General features: G+C 39.1%; 1 protein-coding gene and 1 long non-coding RNA gene across 2 annotated transcripts in view; one reads left to right on the top strand and one right to left on the bottom strand.

Annotated features, from left to right (window-relative positions):
* The first annotated feature begins 1,411 nt into the window (after positions 1–1,411).
* LOC135155654 (uncharacterized) lies at positions 1,412–16,725 on the top strand. The gene is made up of 3 exons (XR_010294816.1): positions 1,412–1,669; positions 10,379–10,568; positions 11,326–16,725. It is a non-coding gene; the product is annotated as an uncharacterized LOC135155654 (long non-coding RNA).
* A 2,871-nt stretch (positions 16,726–19,596) lies between these two features.
* The window catches only part of LOC135155653 (protein FAM47E-like), a 14,434-nt gene continuing 8,729 nt past the window's right edge, over positions 19,597–25,301 (bottom strand). Inside the window, exons 4-5 of the mRNA XM_064105397.1 lie at positions 24,497–24,689; positions 19,597–23,837 (exon numbers count right to left, since the gene is read on the bottom strand). Coding sequence (XP_063961467.1) covers positions 24,667–24,689 — 23 coding nt within the window. The 3' untranslated portion in view covers positions 19,597–23,837; positions 24,497–24,666. The remainder of the gene's footprint in view (positions 23,838–24,496; positions 24,690–25,301) is intronic.

Raw genomic sequence — 25,301 nt, 5'->3', positions numbered from 1 at the left:
TCAAAGCATGTTTAGGTCGCAAGAAATTCCTTAAATATGTATGGGAGGGCTATCATATCTGAGATCTGATAATAACTAGAATAGAATAACAAACTTTGATTTTTATCTTTAAAATTTATTTATCTTCTTACTCGAGAAACACAGATTAGAAATATACACCTCTAGGCTCTGTGTTTTGCATTTAGCGTTTTACAATTTAATTGGTAGGCTTAATGCACCTAACCATCAAAAATACTCTTGGGGGGGGGGGGGGCTGAGGGGTGGGGTCACACATGAGAACAAATATATATAGTTGAGTGCCCCCTCCCCATTCTTAGTCTCCGTCTTTCCCTCTCGCTGTCTGACCCTCTCAATCTTTCTCCTCAATTTATTTTTTTCTATTGGTTATAGTCAGTAGAATTCATATTCCTGGTAGAATGTATTTATGATGTTCCTTGAAGAAATTTTTTTCATGAGTACCACTTCTCTCCAAAATATTTTGATGGGAGGTGGAGGGAGGGGTCAAGAGGACATGAGAGTGATGCATCATTTTTCTTTTACCTATATCAGATAATAGGGGTTATTAAAGAGATATACGACCAAGGTCTCTCTTTTAATAATTTATTTTCTTTCTCCTTTCTCAAGTTTTAAATAATATTGTTTTCAGTAACTTACGATTTTTTTTGCCACGCACCAGACCCGCGCTTAAAAATAGTCCGCACCATTGCGTTCAGTAACTATAGCAGATCCGGCGCTTTTTTACGGTCACCCATAAAAAAAACTCGGGCACGCGGGCCTGGCGCTGGTCTGGTGTTGATAAAAGCAGCGTCAATATAGCCCGGACCTGAAATAACCCGCGCCATTCATTACCTCAAAATTTTACGACTTAGCCCGAGACTGGTCCGGATCAGCGAGTTAGTGAAAGCGGAATTAGAAATTTTTAATCTTTTCTTTCTTTAAAAAAAAAATTTGTTGTTGGTTCCACTGCTTGGAAAAAGCCAAAGGGGCACTAATTCCTTGCCACTTTTTTTCAGACACACATATAATTATTCGGGAGTTTTTGCCACCATGCACGACGCACGACGTCTTTAAGAACATATAAATATATTGTCAAATGCCCTTCATGCATGCATGTCCATGACAAAGCAGGCTTTGTCATGGACATGCAGTCTTTGTCAAAAATTAGTAAATCGAAACAGCAGTTTCGTCCTTACCGTTTTTCGACAAAGACCCTCCTAGCTGTTCATTATCATTTGACTCGCATTTTCAACACACTTGATGTGTTCTAGAATGCGTCCCCGTTGCGAAAACTCCCTCTTGTTGGCATCTTTGGAGCGAGTGATTACCAATTGAATGATTACGTAATACTACACGCACCGAGGCAAGACAAGACAATCCTGCGCAATGGTGGGACTGTTTGAAATCCCGTTTCTCTTTTTAACAGGAGTCGTGCGATTGAGGCAAATGCCACGGAGGAGTTATTTTGTTTTTTACAGAGTATATCCTGAGGAATAAGGTGTCTATGTTCGAAATATGAACTGCTTAATATTCGATGGATTTTCAGTTTTCTGATGGACAATGTCTCCTAAGAAAATCGACAATAATTTCAACGATTTCAACTTGGAAGCCGACTCAACTATGTAGTAAGCCAATAGGTGGATGAAGAAGGTCGCCATATTAGGAAAACCGGGTAAGTTGATCAAACATCAGACATTATTAACTTTTGATTGCTGAATTATAACGATACGCTGATTTAACTTTGACTTTATTAGTTAATTGGTCTACGAAGAAAAGCAGGGAATTGTGTTATAATTAATAATGCATAACCTTTGAATACAACCTTAGGTAGAATTTCACCCCCGATATTATTTTGCGCTCGTCTGCGAGGCCAAGCTGTGTCTCAGAATGGGGAAGATTATACTGGTTTAAATGTACATGAACCAAATGTAATTTCTGGGAACGATTTTTGCATGGTACGTTTCTACTTTTTGTCTGCACTGTAAAAACGCGGTTTTAAAATTTAAAGTACGTGTACATGTATGCTGTCTTACCCCACCACTCCAACAAGTTGTTCAAACTTTTAATCAATTATTGTTTGTATTATGTCTTTATTATCATGTCACGGTGCACAAGCCCTGCTTAGTGGGTTGCTACCTCAATTTTTGAAAATGTATTAATCCTTGTATCTTTGGATAAAGATGTTGAATTGAAATTGAAATTTAAACTTTTTGAATTTTTAAAAAAAATTTAAAGACAATTTGTTTATAACTCGACGCAATAGTTGTTGGAGTGACGACTGAAACAATGTGCTTAACATTTTAAACAGTGTTTTAACGGAGGCGCCCCCGAGGACCAGGTGACAGCCCCCCCCCCCCACCCAAAATTTCAAAGAAAAAGAAAACAAGGGAGGAGAATGATTAAAGGAAGAGGAGACGAAGTGGCGTACAGATGGGGGGCGCTTGCTACCCCAAATTTTTTACGACCAAGAAAAAGAAGAAAAAAAAAATAGAGAATGTTTAGATATAATATCATTTTACTGAATATGTCAAAATCTATCACAAAATTTGATTTTTGTAATAAAAAGTGTCACGACATTTGCTCGCTTTTTCATAGATTTGGCCGGATACGCCATGTCTGGCCCCCTCAAATTTTTTGGCTCATTACGCCACTGACGAAGAGGATGAATAGGATGAGGAGATAGGAAGAGTGGCAAGAAAAATAAGGAGGGTGAAGGGGCAAGCAGAGCGCGAAAATTAAAAACTGTTGTTGGCATTATTTCCCCATTTTGTGTGTTAAATACATCTTAAAACTATTTTGGACCTTCGAATAACTTAGGGATATTTTTTCATCGTTAATCAAATCAATATCAAATGAAATTTCAAAATTGTAAATTTATGGCCCATCTCCCCTAGGCTTTCCTAATTAATAATCACGTATTGATGCACTATATGCATCACTTGTTTTATGTCTATGATTGTAGTATAGGCCGATGGGGAGTTTTCGCAACCACTATGCAGACGCCTCCAATAACGCAGATAATTTTTGTCGAAAGCCCTTCATTAACAAAACAACCTTTGTCGAAAATCGGTAAATCAAAACAGCAGTGTCGAACTGGACTCTGCACAAATTACTTATTTTTAAATTTTTCGTCCGAATCTTCGGGCGATCTGTTGTCCCGGTGGTCCACCAACTTTCGACAAAAACCTCTCAGCTGTCGATTGTGTTGATTGCATTTTCAAAGTAATTTGGTGCGTTGTAGAAAGCGTCTGCGTAGTAGTTGCAAAAGCTCTCTAATGTTCACTTTGTTAAGTCTTTGTCATTATCTAAATCCCTTAAGTGTATAGGCCTTATCTGAAAAAAAAATACAATAGTAATGCCTACATACAGAAGCCACTCTACAGGTGGGGGGGGGGGGGTATGGACGACCTTATTTCTATGAAGAAAGGTAGGTAGAGGGTGGGGGAGAAAGAAGAATTATTTAAAAAAAGGGGGGGGGGTCTGGGGGAACAACGGGATATTTGAATTCAGCCGAGTTTTATTTTTTGGCAGGACATGTATGTCACTATAACCAGGCAATACGAGCGACCCCCTCCCCCAGGATTGAACATGAATTTGCATGGCGCCCCGTAAGTTTAGGGTCAATTTGGCGCCCTCGGATGACATGAACTTGGGGCCCCCAAGTGAAATATAAGTTTGCCCCCCCCCGAAATAGGAATTTTTGTCGCTCCCAGTCAAATATCAAATTAGCGTTCAAAAGGTATATTATTTTGGCACCCACCTCCCTCCCCCGAATTTAAGGTCAATTTGGTGCCCCCTCATTCAAGGTCGATTTGGCGCCCAGCCCCCTACGTTGAAAATCAATTCGGCGCCCCCTAGGTTGAACATTAATTTTGCACACCCCCCCCCCTGTAGATCGAACATCGATTCGCCCCCCCCCCCTCCAAGTTCGTACATCGATTCGACGCGCCCTGGTTCTAACATAAATTTGGGCGCTCCCCTAGTTCGAACATTAATTCGGCGCCCCCTAGTTCGAACATCAATTTGGCGCTCCCTAGTTTGAACATCAATTCGGCGCACCCTCCCCCCTTGTTCAAACATCAATTTGGCGCCCCCTATTTCTAACATCAATTTGGTGCCCCCCTACTTCGATCATCAATTGGGCGCCCCCAAATTCGAACATAAATTTGGCGCCCCCTAGTTCCAACATCAATTTTGCGCCTCCCCCCCCCCGAGTTCGATCTTCAATTTGGCGCCCCCCCCCCTAAGTGTGATTACCAATTTGGCGCCCCCCCCCCCTAGGTTGAACATAAATTTTGGCGCTCCCCTGATTGGAACATCAATTCGGCGCTACCCTTGTTTGCACAACAATTCGGTACCCATAGTTCGATCATAAATTCGGCACCCCCCTAGTTCGAACATAAATTTGGCGCCCCCTAGTTTGAACATCAATTTGGTGCCCCCCTAGTTCTATCATCAATTTGGCGCCACCAAATTCGAACATCAATTTTGCGCCCCTTAATAAAAACATCAAATCAGCGCCCGATCAACATCAAACGGGTGTTTCTGCTTATTTGTTAGTTATTTCCCTCCCCCTTTCTCTTCCCCTCTCCTCCTTCCCTTTCTCCACTTTCCCTTTCTCTTTCTCTTTTCCTCTTTCCCCTCCTTTTCGCCCTTTCCTTCCCCCTTCCCTTATTTTTTTTTTCTTCTCGCATTTAATTTTTTGGCAGGACATGTATCTCACCATTGCCTTGCAATACGAGCATTTCCCGGTCGAACATGAATTCGCATGGCGCCGCCTAAGTTTAAGGTCAATTTGCCCGCGGATGAATATGACCTTCGTGTGAAATATGAATTTGCCCCCCCCCCCCATAAAACGTAAATTTGTCACCACCAGGCAAACATCAAGGTCCTAGTTCGTATGCCTACATCAATTCGGCTCCCCCTAATTTGAACACGCCCTGGTCAACATCAAACGGGTGCTCCCGCTTATTTGTTGATTATTTCCCTCTTTCTCTTCCCCTCTCGTTTTTCCTTTATCCTTTTTCTTCCTTTCTCCCTTTCTCTTTTCTTCTTTCCCCTTCCTCCCCCTTGCCCTTACTTTTTTTCTTTCTCTCCATTCGGCGCCACCCTGGTTCGAACATCAATTCGGCGCCCCCTAGTTCGATCACAAAGCCGGCGCCCCCTAATTCGAACATCAATTTGGCGCCTCCCCCGAGTTTGATCTTCAATTTGGCGCCCCCCCCTAGTTCGATCATTAATTTGGCGCCCCCTAAGTCGAACATCAAATCAGCGCCCCGGCCAACATCAAACGGGTGCTCCCACACATTTATTAGTTATTTCCCTCTCTCTCTTCCCCTCTTCTTTTCCCTTTATCCTCCCCTTTCTCTTTTCCTCTTTCCCATTCTTTTTTCCCCTTCCTCCCGCTTTCCCTTACTTTTTCCTTTTCTCAATTCGGCGCCACCCTGGTTCGGACATCAATTCGGCACCCCCTAGTTCGATCATGAATTCGGCGCTACCTAGTTCGAACATCACTTTGGCGCCTCCCCCTAGTTCGATCATTAATTCGGCTACCCCTAGATTGAACACTAATTTCGGCGATCCCCTAATTCGAACATCAAATCAGCTCCCCGGTTGACATCAAACGGATGCTCCTGCTTATTTCTTAATTATTTCCCCCTCTCTCTCTCTCTTCCCCTCTCCTTTTCCCTCTCTCCTTTTCCCCCTTTCTCTCTTTTTCTTTTCCCTTCCTTTTCCCCCCTTCCTCCCCTTTCCCTTACTTTTTTTACCTTTTCTCAATTCGGTGCCACCCTGGTTTGAACATCAATTTGGCCCCCCCCCCAAAGTTCGATCATCAATTTGGCTCCCCTAATTCGAACATCAAATCAACTCCACGGTCCACATCAACGGGTGCTCCTGCTTGATTCTTAATTATTTCCCTCTCTCTCCCCCCCCTCTCTTTTTCCCTTTCTCCTTTTCCCCTTTCTCTCTTTTTATTTCCCCTTCCTCCCCCTTTCCCTTACTTTTCTTTCTTTCTCTCCTTCGGCGCCACCCTGATTCGAACATCAATTCGGTGCCCCCTAGTTCGATCATAAATTCGGCGCCCCCTATTTCTAACATCAATTTGGTGCCCCCCTACTTCGATCATCAATTGGGCGCCCCCAAATTCGAACATAAATTTGGCGCCCCCTAGTTCCAACATCAATTTTGCGCCTCCCCCCCCCGAGTTCGATCTTCAATTTGGCGCCCCCCCCTAAGTTTGATTACCAATTTGGCGCCCCCCCCCCTAAGTTTGATTACCAATTTGGCGCCCCCCCCCCTTAGGTTAAACATAAATTTTGGCGCTCCCCTGATTGGAACATCAATTCGGCGCTACCCTTGTTCGCACAACAATTCGGTACCCATAGTTCGATCATAAATTCGGCACCCCCCTAGTTCGAACATAAATTTGGCGCCCCCTAGTTTGAACATCAATTTGGTGCCCCCCTAGTTCTATCATCAATTTGGCGCCACCAAATTCGAACATCAATTTTGCGCCCCTTAATAAAAACATCAAATCAGCGCCCGATCAACATCAAACGGGTGTTTCTGCTTATTTGTTAGTTATTTCCCTCCCCCTTTCTCTTCCCCTCTCCTTTTCCCCTTTCTCCCCTTTCCCTTTCTCTTTCTCTTTTCCTCTTTCCCCTCCTTTTTGCCCTTTCCTTCCCCCTTCTCTTATTTTTTTTTCTTCTCGCATTTAATTTTTTGGCAGGACATGTATCTCACCATTGCCTTGCAATACGAGCATTTCCCGGTCGAACATGAATTCGCATGGCGCCGCCTAAGTTTAAGGTCAATTTGCCCGCGGATGAATATGACCTTCGTGTGAAATATGAATTTACCCCCCCCCCCCATAAAACGTAAATTTGTCACCACCAGGCAAACATCAAGGTCCTAGTTCGTATGCCTACATCAATTTGGTGCCCCCAAATTCGATCATCAATTCGGCTCCCCCTAATTTGAACACGCCCTGGTCAACATCAAACGGGTGCTCCCGCTTATTTGTTGATTATTTCCCTCTTTCTCTTCCCCTCTCGTTTTTCCTTTATCCTTTTTCTTCCTTTCTCCCTTTCTCTTTTCTTCTTTCCCCTTCCTCCCCCTTGCCCTTACTTTTTTTCTTTCTCTCCATTCGGCGCCACCCTGGTTCGAACATCAATTCGGCGCCCCCTAGTTCGATCACAAAGTCGGCGCCCCCTAATTCGAACATCAATTTGGCGCCTCCCCCGAGTTTGATCTTCAATTTGGCGCCCCCCCCCCTAGTTCGATCATTAATTTGGCGCCCCCTAAGTCGAACATCAAATCAGCGCCCCGGCCAACATCAAACGGGTGCTCCCACATATTTATTAGTTATTTCCCTCTCTCTCTTCCCCTCTTCTTTTCCCTTTATCCTCCCCTTTCTCTTTTCCTCTTTCCCATTCTTTTTTTCCCCTTCCTCCCGCTTTCCCTTACTTTTTCCTTTTCTCAATTCGGCGCCACCCTGGTTCGGACATCAATTCGGCACCCCCTAGTTCGATCATGAATTCGGCGCTACCTAGTTCGAACATCACTTTGGCGCCTCCCCCTAGTTCGATCATTAATTCGGCTACCCCTAGATTGAACACTAATTTCGGCGATCCCCTAATTCGAACATCAAATCAGCTCCCCGGTTGACATCAAACGGATGCTCCTGCTTATTTCTTAATTATTTCCCCCTCTCTCTCTCTTCCCCTCTCTTTTTCCTTTTCTCCTTTTCCCCTTTCTCTCTTTTTATTTCCCCTTCCTCCCCCTTTCCCTTACTTTTCAATTCTTCAATTACTTCTCAATTCGGTGCCACCCTGGTTTGAACATCAATTTGGCGCCCCCCCCAAAGTTCGATCATCAATTTGGCTCCCCTAATTCGAACATCAAATCAACTCCACGGTCCACATCAACGGGTGCTCCTGCTTGATTCTTAATTATTTCCCTCTCTCTCTCTTCCCCTCTCTTTTTCCCTTTCCCCTTTCTCTCTTTTTATTTCCCCTTCCTCCCCCTTTCCCTTACTTTTCTTTCTTTCTCTCCTTCGGCGCCACCCTGATTCGAACATCAATTCGGTGCCCCCTAGTTCAATCATAAATTCGGCGCCCCCTAGTTCGAACATCAATTTGGCGCCTCCCCGAGTTCGAACTTCAATTTGGAGCCCCCTCCCTCCCTAGTTCGATCATTAATTTGGCGCTTCCCTACGTTGAACATTAAATTCGGCGCTCCCCTTATTCGAATATCAATTCGGCGCCACCCTAGTTCGAACATTAATTTGGTGCCCCCTGGTTCTATCATTAATTTGGCGCCTCCTAATTCGAACATCAAATCAGCTCCCCGGTTGACATCAAACGGATGCTCCTGCTTATTTCTTAATTATTTCCCCTCTCTCTCTCTCTTCCCCTCTCCTTTTCCCTCTCTCCTTTTCCCCCTTTCTCTCTTTTTCTTTTCCCTTCTTTTCCCCCCTTCCTCCCCTTTCCCTTACTTTTTTTTTTTACCTTTTCTCAATTCGGTGCCACCCTGGTTTGAACATCAATTTGGCGCCCCCCCCCAAAGTTCGATCATCAATTTGGCTCCCCTAATTCGAACATCAAATCAACTCCACGGTCCACATCAACGGGTGCTCCTGCTTGATTCTTAATTATTTCCCTCTCTCTCTCTCTTCCCCTCTCTTTTTCCCTTTCTCCTTTCTCTCTTTTTATTTCCCCTTCCTCCCCCTTTCCCTTACTTTTCTTTCTTTCTCTCCTTCGGCGCCACCCTGATTCGAACATCAATTCGGTGCCCCCTAGTTCGATCATAAATTCGGCGCCCCCTAGTTCGAACATCAATTTGGCGCCTCCCCGAGTTCGAACTTCAATTTGGAGCCCCCTCCCTCCCTAGTTCGATCATTAATTTGGCGCTTCCCTACGTTGAACATTAAATTCGGCGCTCCCCTTATTCGAATATCAATTCGGCGCCACCCTAGTTCGAACATTAATTTGGTGCCCCCTAGTTCTATCATTAATTTGGCGCCTCCTAAATCGAACATCAAATTAGCGTCTCGGCCAACATCAAAAGGGTGCCTCCGCCCATTTGTTAAATATCCCCCTCTCTCTCTCTCTCTTCCTCTCTCCTTCTTCCCGTTCTCCCTTTTCCCCTTTTTCTTTCTTTTCTCCTTTTTCTTTCTTTTCTCCTTTTTCTTTCTTTTCTCCTCTTTTCCCTTTCCTCTCCCCTTCCCTTACATTTATTTTCCTTCTCTCATTCGGTGCCACCCAGTTCGAACATCAATTCTGGGTGACACAACATTTGCTCCTGCGACATTTGCTCTGGTCTTAATATCTAAGATGACATAGGGCTGGTGTAAGAATTGTAGAGTTTTAGGTTCAGAATAATAAAAAAGGGGGCACAATAGCATAGGTGGATCCAGGGGAGGGGGGCCGAGGGGTCCGCCCCCCCCTATTGGCGGAGCAAAAAGAAAAGGAAAGGAAAAAAAAGGGAAAAGAGAGGAGAAAAAAGAAGGGGAAACATAAGAAGAGGAAGACGAGTGAATAAAATAAGATGAGGGGAAGACTGAAAATATTTTTTACGTGACATGTGACATGATCTTCATGATCATTTACATCCAATTTGATGAAATTTCAGTGGTAAATATGCTTGCCTGGTTTTCTCGATTTGATGAATCCAAATTGCTATTGGGTGGACTTAACATTTAATTTTAATGAGGGGCTGAAATTAAGTTAAATCCAGGGGTGTCGGACGGGTGTACATTTTTTTTAATTTATATGATTCATTTCATTTACTTGTATCATAATGGGGCTTATAAGTCCTATATATTGTAATAAAAGGGGAAATTCATAAAATAATTTATATTAAAACTGAAAGGTTTTTTCAAACGCGTCAAGTATCTTGCCATTTAAACAAACAGTAGGTCTATCTATTCACTTTCACAAGAATATTCTATTTATAGAGAAAAATATAATATAGTTCTCGTCTGATAAGGTATTCAGTATAGATTGTTTTGATTGTCAAGATTGTACCGACAATACCTGACATTATTATGAAATATTTACAATCTACCCTCTGTATATTGTGAAATAAAGTTTTATTCCTCCCTGAACATGGGTAATTGAGGAATTCGGTAATACCATGCCATGAATAGCTTAATATAAAAATCTTCACAAATTGAAATGTTTCATAATTCATGCAGTAAAATGTAAAAGAAATAGTGAGTGCATATGTGTCATCAACCCTCTCAATTATATATCACCATGTTGCGCATGTTATGCATGTATTAAAAAAAAATGAGCGAAATTTTAACGTAATTATTTTTATGTCTAATTTTGATGAAATTTTCAGCGTTGTGCTTGTTTGATTTTCTCTTTTTATTCAGATCAACTTTTGTTGGGGTGGACTTCCTTTTAACAAGAGCTCCAAATCTCATTCCTACGATGACATCAGCCGTTGAGCTTATAAAGTGACAATGGCATGTAGATTTGCCAGAGCTAACGACCTGTTTGCAGTAACATCAAAGGTGCAATGTCAGGCATGCTAAACTAAAAGCATCACCAGCAAGAGAAAAAGTAGTGTATAAATATATTGTATGAAAGCATAGGATTCTTATGGGGCGTTGCAAGAAACTTGCGATCAAGTCTATATTCGTTCCCGAAATCAAGCATATGCCGTGTAATTAATTGCAAATTTGCGATTGATTGCTAATCTGCTTCTTGAAACAAGGAGTGTAATCTGATTTTCTACAGTTAAAAGTGATCAATCAATTGTAAAAATTGCAACAGAATATTTGCGATTGATTTCAAATATTGTCTTGCAACACCCCTTTAGGGTTTCTTTGCTTAATGTATTTCATTGTCTATTGCAATTTGTAGGTTAGTGAGCAGTGACGATGGCTCCAGCCTCGGTTGACTCTGATGACGACTGACGTGACGTCACTGCTGGTTTGAGAGCTGGAACATTTTTTTCAGGGAAAGGGGTTTAGCAAGTTGAAAAATATTCTGTTCTTGAATTATTAAAAAAAAAACATAGATATTTTTCACTAAAATATGAATATCCCCATAAATGTACTAGTATGAGTTGTGTTTAGCAGTGTGCATCAATATGAATCAACATTGATTGGGGCCAGAGTCTTAACATTGATAGTTACCAATGTTTGCTTTGCCATTATTATAACTATTATTGAAGCCTTATGATAGGGCGTGATTAGCTACTAAGCCTATAGCTGTTACTATAACCTTTCATGAAACAACCCCTATAATATTATGGTCTGTTATTGATACAGAAGAGATGTTTCACTTGTTTTCTGTTCTGTTTTTTTCCCATTAGTGCAAGACTTCTACCCTTATTGAAAAAGATCGCCTGATGGTGCGTAGTACATCCTGGGCCACAATGAAGGAATCACCATTCATGAAGCCGGGTTAGCAAGGAATGGAGCAAGTTTTCAACAGGAGGTGATGGCGGGTCAGGTGGATCAGAGAATGTTGCTTGGAAGGCATCCGCCTGTGATTAACAACTGAGGTCTGACGATATTTTTGACCAGCCCAATCTCATTTCCCACTTGAGAGGACAAATCGGTTTTATAATAAGGAGTAGATGTGGATGGTATCCTTCGATCGATGAATACACCATGTCCATACTATGGTTGGGAAATCCACCCGATGCAGTCTCATCACGGTGATCAAGGATCCAGTTGGTCTTCAGCCGGTCCGAGACGGACGACCTTTACGTTACATGCAGGTCGGAAATGTTCTCAAGGATGTTGAAGGTCAAGTCTACCCCAACACAAAATTATCAAATGAAAAGAGGAAAATCAAGCTAGCATAGGGATGAAAACTTCCTCAAAATCGAATGTAAAATAAGAAAGTTATAGACGTTTTAAAGTTTCACTTGACTTCACGAAACAATTACCATTGTCAGTTGCGAGTAATGGAACCAGTGCCATTATCCACATTTCTCTTGTATTTTATTCTATGAAATATGAAACATCTTAATTTCTCCTCATTATGCTATGAAAAAGGCATGATCCTCTTTGAAAAGAGGGATTATCATTGTTGCAATCACTGTGATTCGTTGATATACTTGTCAAATATATACAAGTTTGAAGTATTCTAATTTCATTTCATAAAATACAAAATAAATAATAATTAAGGGACATACTCCGACTCTCTTAAGCGAAACTGTAAAATGATATGTCTTATTTTACATCCGATTTCGATTAAAATGTTTGATTTTCCTCTTTTATTCAAATCCACTGTTTGATAGAATGAATTTATACAATATGATTCGTTAGAACAAAACTTCAAAAAATTTGTATCACTTTTGCACGCAAGTTGCTCGCAAGTTGCTGTATAACCTTTCTCCTCATTTTTTATGGCGTTAATCAGACAAAGTAACATAAGAAACGAGATTACACAACCTTGCGTGCGGAAAATTGGCATAATTTTCATACATTATATATGAAAGCGCATGCTTCACTGAATTCTGTTTTTGCATCACTGATCAGTGTTCAGGGCAATGTTTTGTAAACAGCTTGGGCGCTGCGCTTTCTCGCATGATTTCACGTCGCTGTTGGTTTTAAAATTGCTTTTTCATCAAGGTTTGCAGCATTCCTAAAAGTTGAACACTATTTCAAAAGAAATGCGAAAAAAGGGGGAGGAAAAAAAACCCAAACATAGTCCTTATAATACCAAAGGTAGATGCATCAGAAATGAAACTTTGAATGTTCAAAATTTCACATTTCTTAGCTCTCTCACAATATTTTCTTCCTTTCAGGAATTCATAAGATTTTACAGCACTTGAGGGTGAGGATTAAACATCTGCTACGTACCGTTGCCAAAAAGTAGACCTTTATATTTATTGCCAGTTTCATTGCTTCTACTCCCTGTCTGTGACATTAATAGTGAAATACAAAAAAATGTTAATTTAATAAGTTTCTAACTTATTCATTTTTTGTGTTTTGTTTTGCTCCATGCCCGGCCCCCCACTCCGGGGACGGAAGGACCGCATGCGTGTTCCCAAAATGTCCGGTAAAGGGATACCTTTTCGCGGGATAAGTCCGGCCCGCGAATTGTAAAAAATGGGGGTGTATTTGTATTTTCACCCAGATATTTCTTTAAAAAGGGGGCGTGTTTTTTTATCTCTCTCTTTGGACTCCTGAGCAATTTTAAAAGGAGGTTATAAAATATCTTGAATAATATAGAAAAAATGATCAAATCCCGAGATCAAATACCTGAAATTCCTGCTAGTTTTGAAACCTCATTCAGGATTATTTCCTTTTGTTCGAATGAGAGCTCACCTGAGATATAGGGGGTACATTGAGCAGTGTTCCGGATTTAGGGGGGTCTCCAAGGCAGAAAAAGCCTGCGAAAAGCCCTCGAAAGGGGGGTTCAGAAATATTGACAGACCTTCGATGGGGGTGCTTTCAAAGGGAGGAAACGAGCATAGGCGTTCTCTAAATAACACTAAGTGGGGGGGGGGGGGGGGGGGGGCCGGGGCTCCATGTGCACAAAGCGCAAGAAATCGCGTTTTCAAATTTGAATCCTCACCTGATAAGGTGTAGGTCGTCAAATAGAAAGCTTACAAAGAAATTGTGCGAATAATTCGATAAGTAAAATAGTTTCTTGTATGCATGCGTTAAATTGCTAGTATCTCGGCATACATCCCACAACCTTAAATTTGTAAATAAAATATGGTAGCCCTATTTTTAGAATGCACTTGGTTAATTCGAACTAGTATAAGTTCCTCTAATTCGTTATTTTTTGCCTGGGGTGTTTTATGAAGCTGTTCGTAAGTTACAAATGACTTTAAACACGACAAGTGACCTTTTATTTTGCTTAATGATATGCCGTAGATGAATTAGCAACTAAAAACATGTTCAAGTCGTTCTTAAAGTCGTGCATGTGTCACTTACAAACAGCTTTATAAAACAGGTCAGGGCGATTGATTAGTAAATGATCTTGTTATACCTTCTTTTGGCTACTTGTATTTATTCTCGTACCGGTTTCATATTAAAGTTGTCCCTCTCTCATTCCTACACCTCCCCTGTCTCTCTCTCTCTCTCTACCTTGAACCCTCCCCTCCCTTCATATTTGTTTTATTTTCATCACTAAACAACTTAATTTCTCATTTACTTAAACTGCTGAAGGTTTGTCTGGAATCATATTCCAAACACTCGGTCTCTTTACTTCCTCCTCCTCTTTTTTACAGCCCACTCGACTTCTACAAAAATCGTTGGGCGATCCCTAAATTCCAGCGGAGCCCGAGCAGGCTACCATCCGGTCGGTCGCCGCTCTGAGTTGTGACTGAAGCCTTAATTCGCATCCGAAAATTTTTAACACTTTCCTTCTCTGTAAATCTAAACTTTCTTTCTCGAGCCATTACAACATTCTACAACCCCCTCCCCTCAAACTACTTTGTGTAACATGATCTTTCCTCTCACCCCCTTATATAATTACCAGTCATTAATTTTCTATCTATCATTAATCCCCCCCCCCTCTTATCAGTTTTTACTCTCTATCCCTCTTCATATTCAGGTGTAACTTGAACGCCCTAATGCACATTTAATCCTCATTCTCTCATCTTTGTCAGTAATCATTTACCTATTCTCATATTCTCACCCTATAACTCAAGGCCAATCACATCCACCTGGACTATTGGCTTTGTCATCCTCCCTTATCAAATAATCTCCTCATCCCATTTACCTTCCTCCATGAAAACTTTTCTTTATTTCTCTTCGTCACTCCTATTTCTCCTTCCCCCTCTCTCCTTCACTCCTCTTTCTTTCTTCTCATGTCTCTCTCCTTCCCTCTATCTTTAGCCCCCCCCCTCCAGCACTTCTTCTTCGCACATGACCAAAGAAAGAAGATGAGAGTGAACTTCATGAATAATGAATGTTTTCATTGATAAACCTGATCTAATAATCACTTTAGCAACGGAATTGAATAAACTTCCGATTATCCTCCGATCTAAAAACTTACACCTGAAAACCTATCTTTATCCAATACACAAGATAACTTTTAGCATTGCCAATTTGAAATATTTATTCTTGCTCTGTTATAGGTATTGTCCATAAACATATATAACTAGTAATACATATCTATGGTATTGTCTCTCAATTCGTTGATTATTACAGAAAAGTAATTGTGTGAAGAGATAACTCATTGTCAGAAAATACTATTCAAATAAATTCTAAACTGCTCTCAAATTCAAAAGATTTTCAACAATATTAAGTTCATTTTTTGAAGTTCACTCTTGTAAAATAAAAGTTTAATTATACCTGGAATGTTGCAAAAGTGGATTGTTGAGCCGGGTATTCATGATTAAACATTTAACGATTCATGATTTTTCTTTTGGATTCATGTAAAAATGGGGTCGACTAATCGGACCAAGCTTACTTTCATCTTTGTTGGTAATGAAATATGTAATCTCAAAATAACAAGAACAGAATAACAGAGTATTTACTGTAATTATAAAGTATCATTCTTTGAAAAGAATTTCAATCCATTTTGCAACATTTTACCAAGTCTAGAATCTGGATGGGAGGAGTGTGTATGTGAGGGGGGGGGGTGCTAACTGAAGCTTGGCTTGTACAGTTCAGAAAAGGGTGATCCAAATCATGAGGGTCTATAAAATAAAAAAGAAATCCCTTGGTGTATATTGATTGAGATTAATAGTAGTCACCAAGGCAAGAATTAAAATTTAATCACGGCCTTTATTCTCAAAACTTAAAGATGGAAATTGTATCAGGAAAATATAGGCCTTCTTAGAAATTTTCTTTGCAAAAAAAAAAGGATTTCTACAATAAACAATTTAAATATACATTAGCCTCCTAAATTTGGTTTACCTTTTACACGTTGTACAGTAGCCATGACAACCTAAAAGCTGGCCGGTATTCTGAAAATCGTGTATCTTTTCTGTGTTAACCATCAAAAAAAATTTTTTTTAATGGTATTTATATTTACTGTGCAAATAAGCCATTCACAAGTAAAAACCTCTCAATGTGAGCCAATGACATGCGTGGTAGCAAAGATAACACAATTTTCAGAATACCAGCTATGGGCCGTTGCATAAAAACTATTATAAAGTAGTGATATGGATCCTACTCGTAATGATTGGCTGATATCTTATCACATGACCAGTAAGCAAATAAACAAACAAAAAATCACCCCAAAATACTCAAAAGAGCCCATTCACTGCAACATATCCAATATTGCAGATTTATGCATTAGGTTGTCAGAAGTAGCCCCCGAAATACAATAATTTGTTTTGCCTTTATTGAGATGAGGATGGCTTATCAAATGACTGGGATCCACATCATTATTTTATATAAAACTTAATACACATGCTTGGGCATTAGAAAAATTACACACACACGGGCGCTCTGCCTCGGACATGTTAGAACTGTCCCAAGGGTGTCTTGTGCGTGTAATTCCTAATAATGCCCAAGATGTGTATTGTGTACTATTATTTGTAACTTTGCTATCCAATGGTAACACTGGCGTACAAATGTGGGTGGGGCGGGGCACGACTAAGAGAAAGAATTTTTTTTATCCATGTCTGACCCCTTAAAATGTTTGGCTCATTATGCCACTGAATGGATGGCAAAGTTACTGTAATAGGGTACCGAAGTGTGACATAAATTTTCACTTTTTGCATTTCAGCGCTTTTTATACCATATTTTGGTATAACGCATGATGAAATACCCCTATTACCAAAATTTGGTGAGAATCGGTCCATGGGGCCTCCAAGATATGACCTCATGAATACATAATTAGCCCAATTGAAGTCGATGCATTATTGGCTCTAAATATTAGGAACCAGGCCAATAATGCATTAACTTCAATGGGGCTAATTATGTATTCATGAGGTTATTTCTCAGGCCCCCCATGGACCGATTCTCACCAGATTTTAGTAGTGTTCATCATGTGCTACCAAAATATGGTATCAAAATGCTGAAATGCAAAAAGAATTTTTTGTGACATCACTTTGGTAATCTATAGTAAATTTTATGCAATGGGGCCCTAGGGGATTAGGAATAAAAAGGGGGCAGGCAAGTCCCCATTTCACAGTATACACAAATAAGCACAACTGAAAATCAATTTATCATTTTCAAAGGGATTTATTTCATAACTTTTTTTTGTTTAAAAAAATACATGATTAAAAAAAATGACCAGCAGCCCAGAAGATTCATTCAAGTATATAGGATACCACAGCAGCTGACCTTTTGATTCAATGGGGCAAACCCTAACCCTCACAAAATGACCACCAGCCTGATCCAAGTCAGGGTCTTCCTGCCACAATCACACAATGTGACATCACTACCAAAAGTCTCATTTTCAAGTGTGCAGGGTGGGGCACTGGTCACTGTCATGCATGATATACAACTTGCCACAATGAGCGTGCTTTATTAATGATCTTTTGTGTAGCCCATAGTATGCAAGACAATGCCTCAACTTTTCAAGTGATTATGTTCCTGGGGGCAACAGTTACTTCTTTAGGGGGAACACGGGGCAACAGTTACTTTTTTTGGGGGGGGGGGGACTTATAAAAAGGAATTTCCTTTTACCCCCACCCCCATTCTCTTTCCCAACTACTCCCCTTTCCTCTTCCTAGCCATAAGAATCTATCTATTAATCTCTTTTGTAGTATTTTAACCATCACTTTAATCTGCTCCCTTTCTTCCAACCCCCCCCCTTCCCCTCCACTGATAGTGCTCCCTTCCCATACCTCCCTGTACTACCCATCACCAACAAATCCTTGCATCTGATTGGCTCAGAGCAAATAAGTGATAATTACTAACTTGTCATGAAATGCTCCCGTATCTGCCCATTTTCAATCATTTCACATCCTTTCAACATGAACTATCCATGACTGACATTACAATGTTTTAATTTTCAAATTAAAATTTTTGAGTATTATTACTAATCATTCCATATTTTTATCAAACAATTCATTTTATATCATCACATAAAAAAGCTAGCCAATGAACACTTTTTGAAGGGGGGTTTTGAAGGGGCTTTTCTTTTCAAAAGAGCAAATGGAATATATTACAATTTTGCAAATAAACATTTCCTTTTCTGTACATGATGCAATCGTGTTTCTACAAATTTCAATAAACACTGCATTTTTATCAAAATAAAATCCAACAGGGTAAAGAATTTATTTTTCCCCCTGTCAAGCTCATTTATTTATTCACCATCATACAAGAACCAAATGTTTGCTTGCATACTGTATCCATCACATAACCATGAACTCTGAGAGATCAGGCGAGGCACCGACAATGATAGATAGATCTAATAAGGTTGGGACCTCAATAAAGGCTTGTCCTGAGGGAGTACACTTCATATCCCACAATGGTTTATAATCCCCCATCAATCATTACAATACAATGCATGAACCATAGTAGTGGAGCAAAATGTCAAATGGCAGAGACTGCATCCAATAAAATTTGAAAAGAATCTTTCTATGGATATAAGAAACCATTTCTTCCGTCGAATGGTCATCAAGAACCAATGACAACTCTCTCAGACAGCACCCAATAGAATTGCCCAAACTTGTTCCAGACTGGATATAGGGAAACCCTTTCTTTTATAGCCAAAGGGACACTGTAGGAAAAATCTACCAAATCACTGCCCTATCCACAAACCGGAAGATGGATGAATGAACAGCCAAGCATCACTTCATGTCAAGCTTCAGGACCTGGCTGAGAAACTTCTCTGACATGATCAAAGGAACGATAAGGAGGAAACAATTCTATGATGGTTTGCAAATTATGCAATGTATGATCATTGCAAAGAAGTGAAAGACTAACAAGTTCCAATGAAATATTTTTAGATGGCAAAAGATCATAAGGAAATTGAATCATTGAGTGGAGGCCCTCCTCCAAATATAACTGGCAATGTGAAGCAGGTACATGCATACCTTAACCCTTTTGTGATAATCTGTAAAGGCCACATTATTTCATTAAATTTTTCTCACACATTTTTTAAAGACCAAATTCACAATGCGATGGTATGCAGTACAAAGTTGGGCAACGTTTTGTAAGTGTATGTCAGACCCAAAATTGCTCAAAAACATGATTTCAATTGACCAGTCCAATGCAAATTCTTTATGTAGCCAAAATTCATAAATGTATCATTATTTTTTTAGATTTATGACTAAAAAATAAAGAAAACTTTCATCGAAAATACTATAAAAACTAAGAAAAATATTTGATGAGAATCAGAGAGAATGTCCAGATCAACAACTGAGATCAGGGAGGGGGGGGGGGGCTAAAAATGCCTCCCCCAATTTCTGAAAACCTGAACATGATGAAATTTCCTCTAAACAGGAAATCTATTCAAAATTCATTCCAAAGAAAGAGCGTTCCCTCCTGGACACAGAAAATGAATGTTGACAAAGACTTAACCCTAAGAAGACTGGGAAGGGGCTGATTCAGTCCCCCCCCCCCACAAATCTGCTGCGCAAATGTTTTTGACCGCGTTACTTGCAGACTTTTTACCTCTCGGGCAACTTTTGAGACAAAAATTGCAACCCAAAGGTACGCGGTTCCAAAATTACGCAACGTTTCTTGCTTAAAAACTTGAATTTGTGTACAAATAGCCAAAATTCATATATGTATCATTATTTTTACTGATTAAAATCAATGAATTCCATCTTGTTTGTGGTCAAAATAAAGTCCCTGACAATTTCCATTGAAAAAAAAGTAAAAAACAAATAAATACATAAGAAATTTAGAAAACAAGAAAATACCTACGAAAATGAAATTTTTTAAAGTACATTTGATGAGATGTACCTATTAAGAGTCTATGTACCAAAAAATTGCATTTTAGGGGCATTATTTAGTTAATTAGAGCAAATTCTTTATTTTACACGTAAATTAGCATAATTAATTAGCAATGGGATTTTTCACAGAATTTGATCTTATTGTTTTGTAGATTATGCCATGGGTAACGCGCATGCCAATTTTCTCCGCAATCGACGGCCAAGATTATAAGGGGGGGGGGGGGGCTAAATCAGCATCTCAGTCTTCTTAGGCATCGAAATAGCCCAGTCTATTTAGGGTTAAATAATCTGCTTTATTAGAGTTCAAACAAATGCATTGTGGTTTAATAAGCAGATGTACAGACTAAGCCTGAAAATATATCAGATGCACATAGCTTCCCTTTTGGTGACAAGATCAGCATGCATGAGGTGCAAACAAGATTGTTGCTAGGGCAAGCACATAATACGAACACCTGTCACACGGAAAATGGAGTTATTGGTCAAGGAAGAAAAGTGGAAGGTGGCGACTTGAACTTTGACCTTTTGACCTCAAATTCAAAAGGCTTCCTGGGATAAATGCTAGTATCATACACACCAAATTGTATGAGCCTAGGCTAAGTTAAACTGAAGTTATCACGTTTACAAGGAAAAGTAAACGGACGGACGGACACTGCAGACGGACGGACACCGAGCGTGATACCATAGTACGTCCCAACCTGTTGCCGGGCAGGCATATAAAAATGGTCTTTATTGACTCTTACTCTGTAATACCAAGACTTCACATTGCCTTATGCATGTATTTCATCAGAGTCAAATCCGGGAAAATTCTATAAACACAGGAAAATATCAAATGGCTACGACAAAAATGACCAGCTGGAACTAATCCACTGAGAAATTTCTGGAAGTCAGCAGCACTATCTTTAAACATACGTTGCCAGTTCCTCTCTCTTCTCTTTGTGCAGAACAAATGATTGTCTGCATTGATTTGGAGTGCAAACCAGTTTTTGATCGATCTTGATCAGTTCCACCAAACTCCAAAGCCATATTGGCCAAACCGCTCCATCAATATTTCAAATGGGTCAACTTGAAACACTACACTGGCAAGGCTCTAGAAATCAAAATTTGACATTACGCTTCTGACACAAGATTCCAGACTTACATATATTGCTCTGATTGAAGAAGCTTTTTTTTTTACACATTGTGGATAAACCATTGAAGTGCACAACCCTCATAAAAATAGGTGAAAAATTTATATCCGAAGTTGAAGATTTGGGCAGACAAACCTATATTAAGAACTTACCTTTATCATCACATATCTAAACATTCGTGCAGTCCACATTATCTCTTCACATTCTGTGATTACATGAAGGACACATACTCGGCATCATAAGGTTCATGTAGGTACATGGTGAAATGACCGCGATAAAGTTTGAAATTTAATTCAAATTAATCTGACCCAAAAAATAGCACATACAGAAAGGGAGAATATATATATTGCAAAATAATTCCTATTGCTCTATCATTGCTCCGCAATTAAAAAAATAATAGGATGAATGTCTGTATATCTAAATATATATATGAATTTCTTATAATAATTGTTAATCTTCTTAGCACATTATTAAATCAGTCATGGCAAATATCATGTTGCAACAATGTGAAACAAAGATAAAGTTATAGCAAAAGCTAGAACAAATAGTACTGGGAGGTACATAAAGAAAGACTATTAAGGTAAAGAGATGGGATTATAGTCATTAAAAGAAAAGGGAGAGAAAATCCTGATATGGGGAAAATTGCTGCCCAATATTTTCACAAAGGTTATTGCCCTCAGTACATAATCCCTGGAAAAGCGATTGCATTGTCTCACATATATATGCTACACAAAATATAATTAAAATCCTTATTAAAGCACTTACATTGTGGTAAGTTGTATACCATACACAACTGTGTCCAGTGCACTTCTCTGCACACTGAAAAATGGATCTCTTGGTAGTGATGTCACTAATTGTGTGATTCTGGCAAGAAGACCCCAGCTCAAACCAGACAGGAAGCCATGTTTGTGAGGTGTCGGGCCTACCACCATCAATCAATGAGGTGAACTGCTATGGTCCTGTCACTTGAATGAATCTTCCGGGCTGCTAGTCATACAATTTATTTTTTCAAAAAAGAAAAAAAAATACACTTCATGAATACAAAGCAAGTATAGTATATAGCACAGACTATTGTACACTGTAGGCCAGGTCCAAGCTATCTGACATTGATGTAAATGCCACCGCACACCTTTTGTTTGTTCTGCAACCCGATTTTGGAGTAAAACGTTGTGAACATTGAGGCATGTGACATCTTGCTGTATAAAGTCATCCAACAAATACTCATATTGAAATCTGTGACTATATAAGCATCATCATTTGAATAAAAGCGAAATGAACATCTAGTCGTAATGACGTCATAGCAATCATATGATTTCCTATAATTTAAAACCAATTTGGGCTTTACTTAAAAAATGAAGGCTTGAAATCACCCCAAATTTAGTATTTTATCACAGTTAACTTTAGCTTCTAAAACAGAGTTGTCAATCACATTTCAGAAAATTAGCAAAATGTGATTTGTTCCAAAATCAGATCGTGGACCATTTGAAAGGTGTGGGGAGGCCTTAATGGACAAATTAAAGAGGTGTTTCACATTAAAATTAAGCATGATTGAATATCTACTTGCGTGTGGAAAATAACAGATTAATATGTTGCTTGAATCACTCTCAAAGGACACGCTTTAATGCAAATTAATTGATCAGACTGCGTATCAAATATCAAGAGCATCTTAAAGATCAATCACATGAAATGAATGATATTCTGGACATAAACTACTCTTTATCCTGAATTTAGCAACTGACAAATATTCTAAAGTTTTTTGTTGTAATGGATGATGACAGTATACATTAATGAAATATTTGGTAAAATAATTGTCAACACAAAACAAACAAAAATACTAACTTCTTCAGTTAACTTCACAAATATCTACTAGGCCTAATTACCACACTTAACCCTACCTAGGCCGGGAGGGGGGGGGGGGCATTAGAGGGCCCCTCCATCAACGTTTCAAACAATATTTTCTTAACAAGAAAAGCTCTTGCCACGCTGATTTGTTACTTTTTTCCTTTCAGTCTCCGGCATCTTTTAAGCCTAAATTTGTGACACCTTGGTACACAGTTCCGAAGATACACATAATTTTGGGCATGCATGTTGGATCAAAAATTGCTCAAAAACATGATTTTGTACACAATTTCAATACAAATTGTGTTTTCAACCAAACATGAATAAATGGATATATTTGTTTTTACTGATTCAAATTACTATATTTGTTATATGCTGTTTGCAATCTTTTAAGTATCACCAGAAAATTTCATGAAAATATCAAAGAAATGCAAAAGGTAAAAAAAATAAAAATACATAGGAAATTGCAAAACAAAAAAATACTTATGAACATGACCTGATATTGCATTTTTTTCCAAGAACATTTGATAAGAACACCACAAAGACTTTCTATACCAAATATTAGGACATTTGAAGCTTTATTTTGGGATTAAAAAGTATGATTTTGCATACTAATTACAAATAAATTAGGTAATTAATTTATAGCAATTTTCAGCCCCCCCCCCGGCCTAGTTAGGGTTAATTCTAAGCCTCATAACACCTACATGTACATAGTATGCATGCACTAATGAAACAACAGATAATTGCGATAAAATGAAATATCAGCAGAGATAATAGCTTGGACCTGTTGATTGGAGCTATATAAAAGTAATCAGAAAACACATAAAAATGGGTTCATGAGGACAAATGAATATAAAGTCACATTTGATAATTAAAAAAAAGTTTTGGATAAATTGAAATAAAGTTTAACTGATCGATCTACATGATTACATAAATACCAATAACTTTTAAAACCAGACACTCCTCACAGAAGATGATTCCAAGACTGGTGTTATGTCCTTGTCTCTGGTAGACTATCTTTGATTTATGCTTGAAAGATGGTTACCATCAGATATGGGGTGTATCCATGATGTACACTGAGTGACATGACTGCAGGTGTAAAGTGAAAGAAAGAAATATTATTCTAAAGTTTCTTTTTCATAAAGTTTGCATTTGGAAAAAAATATGCACTTCTAGTATTTATTACGATCGTACAGAAACTTTCAACAAATATTTATTTGATGGCATCATTTTATGTACATAGATCAACAAAAACGCTTTGAAAATTCACTCGCTTATTTAGTATTTTAAATTGGATATTTTTTTTTGGTAAGATGTCTGAATATTGCAATTCAAGGTGTAATGTATATTTGCAATTATTGAGGACAGACACTTAAGCAATGTATTAAAAATGTTAATTCTAGTATACATGAATTATCTGTGTAATAATAATAACAATAATAATATTAATAGCTAGATTTATAAAGCGCTTTTTGAATGAGGATACAAAGCACTGCTATTGTAACCCCGGCTCTTAATAGCTCCAGCTACCATCACCGACGGTCAGTGCATGCAAGGAATTACTCCTGCCGGGTACCCATTCACCTCACCTGGGTCGAGTGCTGCACAGTGTGGATAAATTTCTTGCTGAAGGAAAACACACCATGGCAAGGATTAATTCGAACCCACGACCCTCTGTTTGAAAGGCAGGAGTCAGAACCACTTGACCATGACGCGCCCACATCAATCGTAAATACTGTACAACTTACCATTGGTTCTGGTAGCATATTGTTGGGTATTTTCTTGACCTTGACCCGAGTCTGTTGAGTTCATCCTCCAGCATGACGAGTCAACGACGTCCTCATAATCAAGCTCCATATTCCCTGCTTCCTGTTGGGCCAATCCTGCTAGATGAAGCATTAATTCCAGGGCTTTGCTCTCATGGACAGCACTCTGTGCTTGCTTGAGAGAGTAATGAGAATACAAGATAAAATTTAGTTCTCGGTTCTGAAGTGGAATGACTCTGCATGGCAGTCTTGCCTGCATCACATCAATCAACATACACAAGATTGATGACTTTGTGATATTGAAATATCAAATATTTCTCTTTTGAATATATGATATAACAATAACAATCCAAGGCTATGAAAGGCAAACTCTACGGAAACCCATCAGTTTCATAATTTTTTCTACAGGAAATTTGCAAAATGTCCTTTTATAGTAAACAAAGAAAAACACACCAAACTGTCAAGAAATCAATGAATTTATGGATATACATTTATGGATATACATTCATATCTAGAATTTTTTTGGAACAAACATGCATTTTATATGTTAACTTTGCTGGCTTTCCATAGCTGCGATTGATCAGATCAATCGTACCTCTTTGTAAGACAGGCCCCTGGATACCCTGTTGACTGGCCTCACTACCAATCTCAACATTTGATGCCCTTTTTTATTTTCCCTATTTAATGTATGATGTAATGAAAAATGATATCAATATTGACACAAGACAGCCATAGTTCATTGACGATAAATGACTTGTCCATGACCTTTTTATCTGAAACACTTGCC

Source organism: Lytechinus pictus, chromosome 10 (assembly GCF_037042905.1).
Source record: "Lytechinus pictus isolate F3 Inbred chromosome 10, Lp3.0, whole genome shotgun sequence".
Lineage (NCBI taxonomy): Eukaryota > Metazoa > Echinodermata > Echinoidea > Temnopleuroida > Toxopneustidae > Lytechinus > Lytechinus pictus.
Note: the sequence above shows the minus strand (reverse complement) of the source record. Positions and strands in the feature narration are given on the sequence as shown.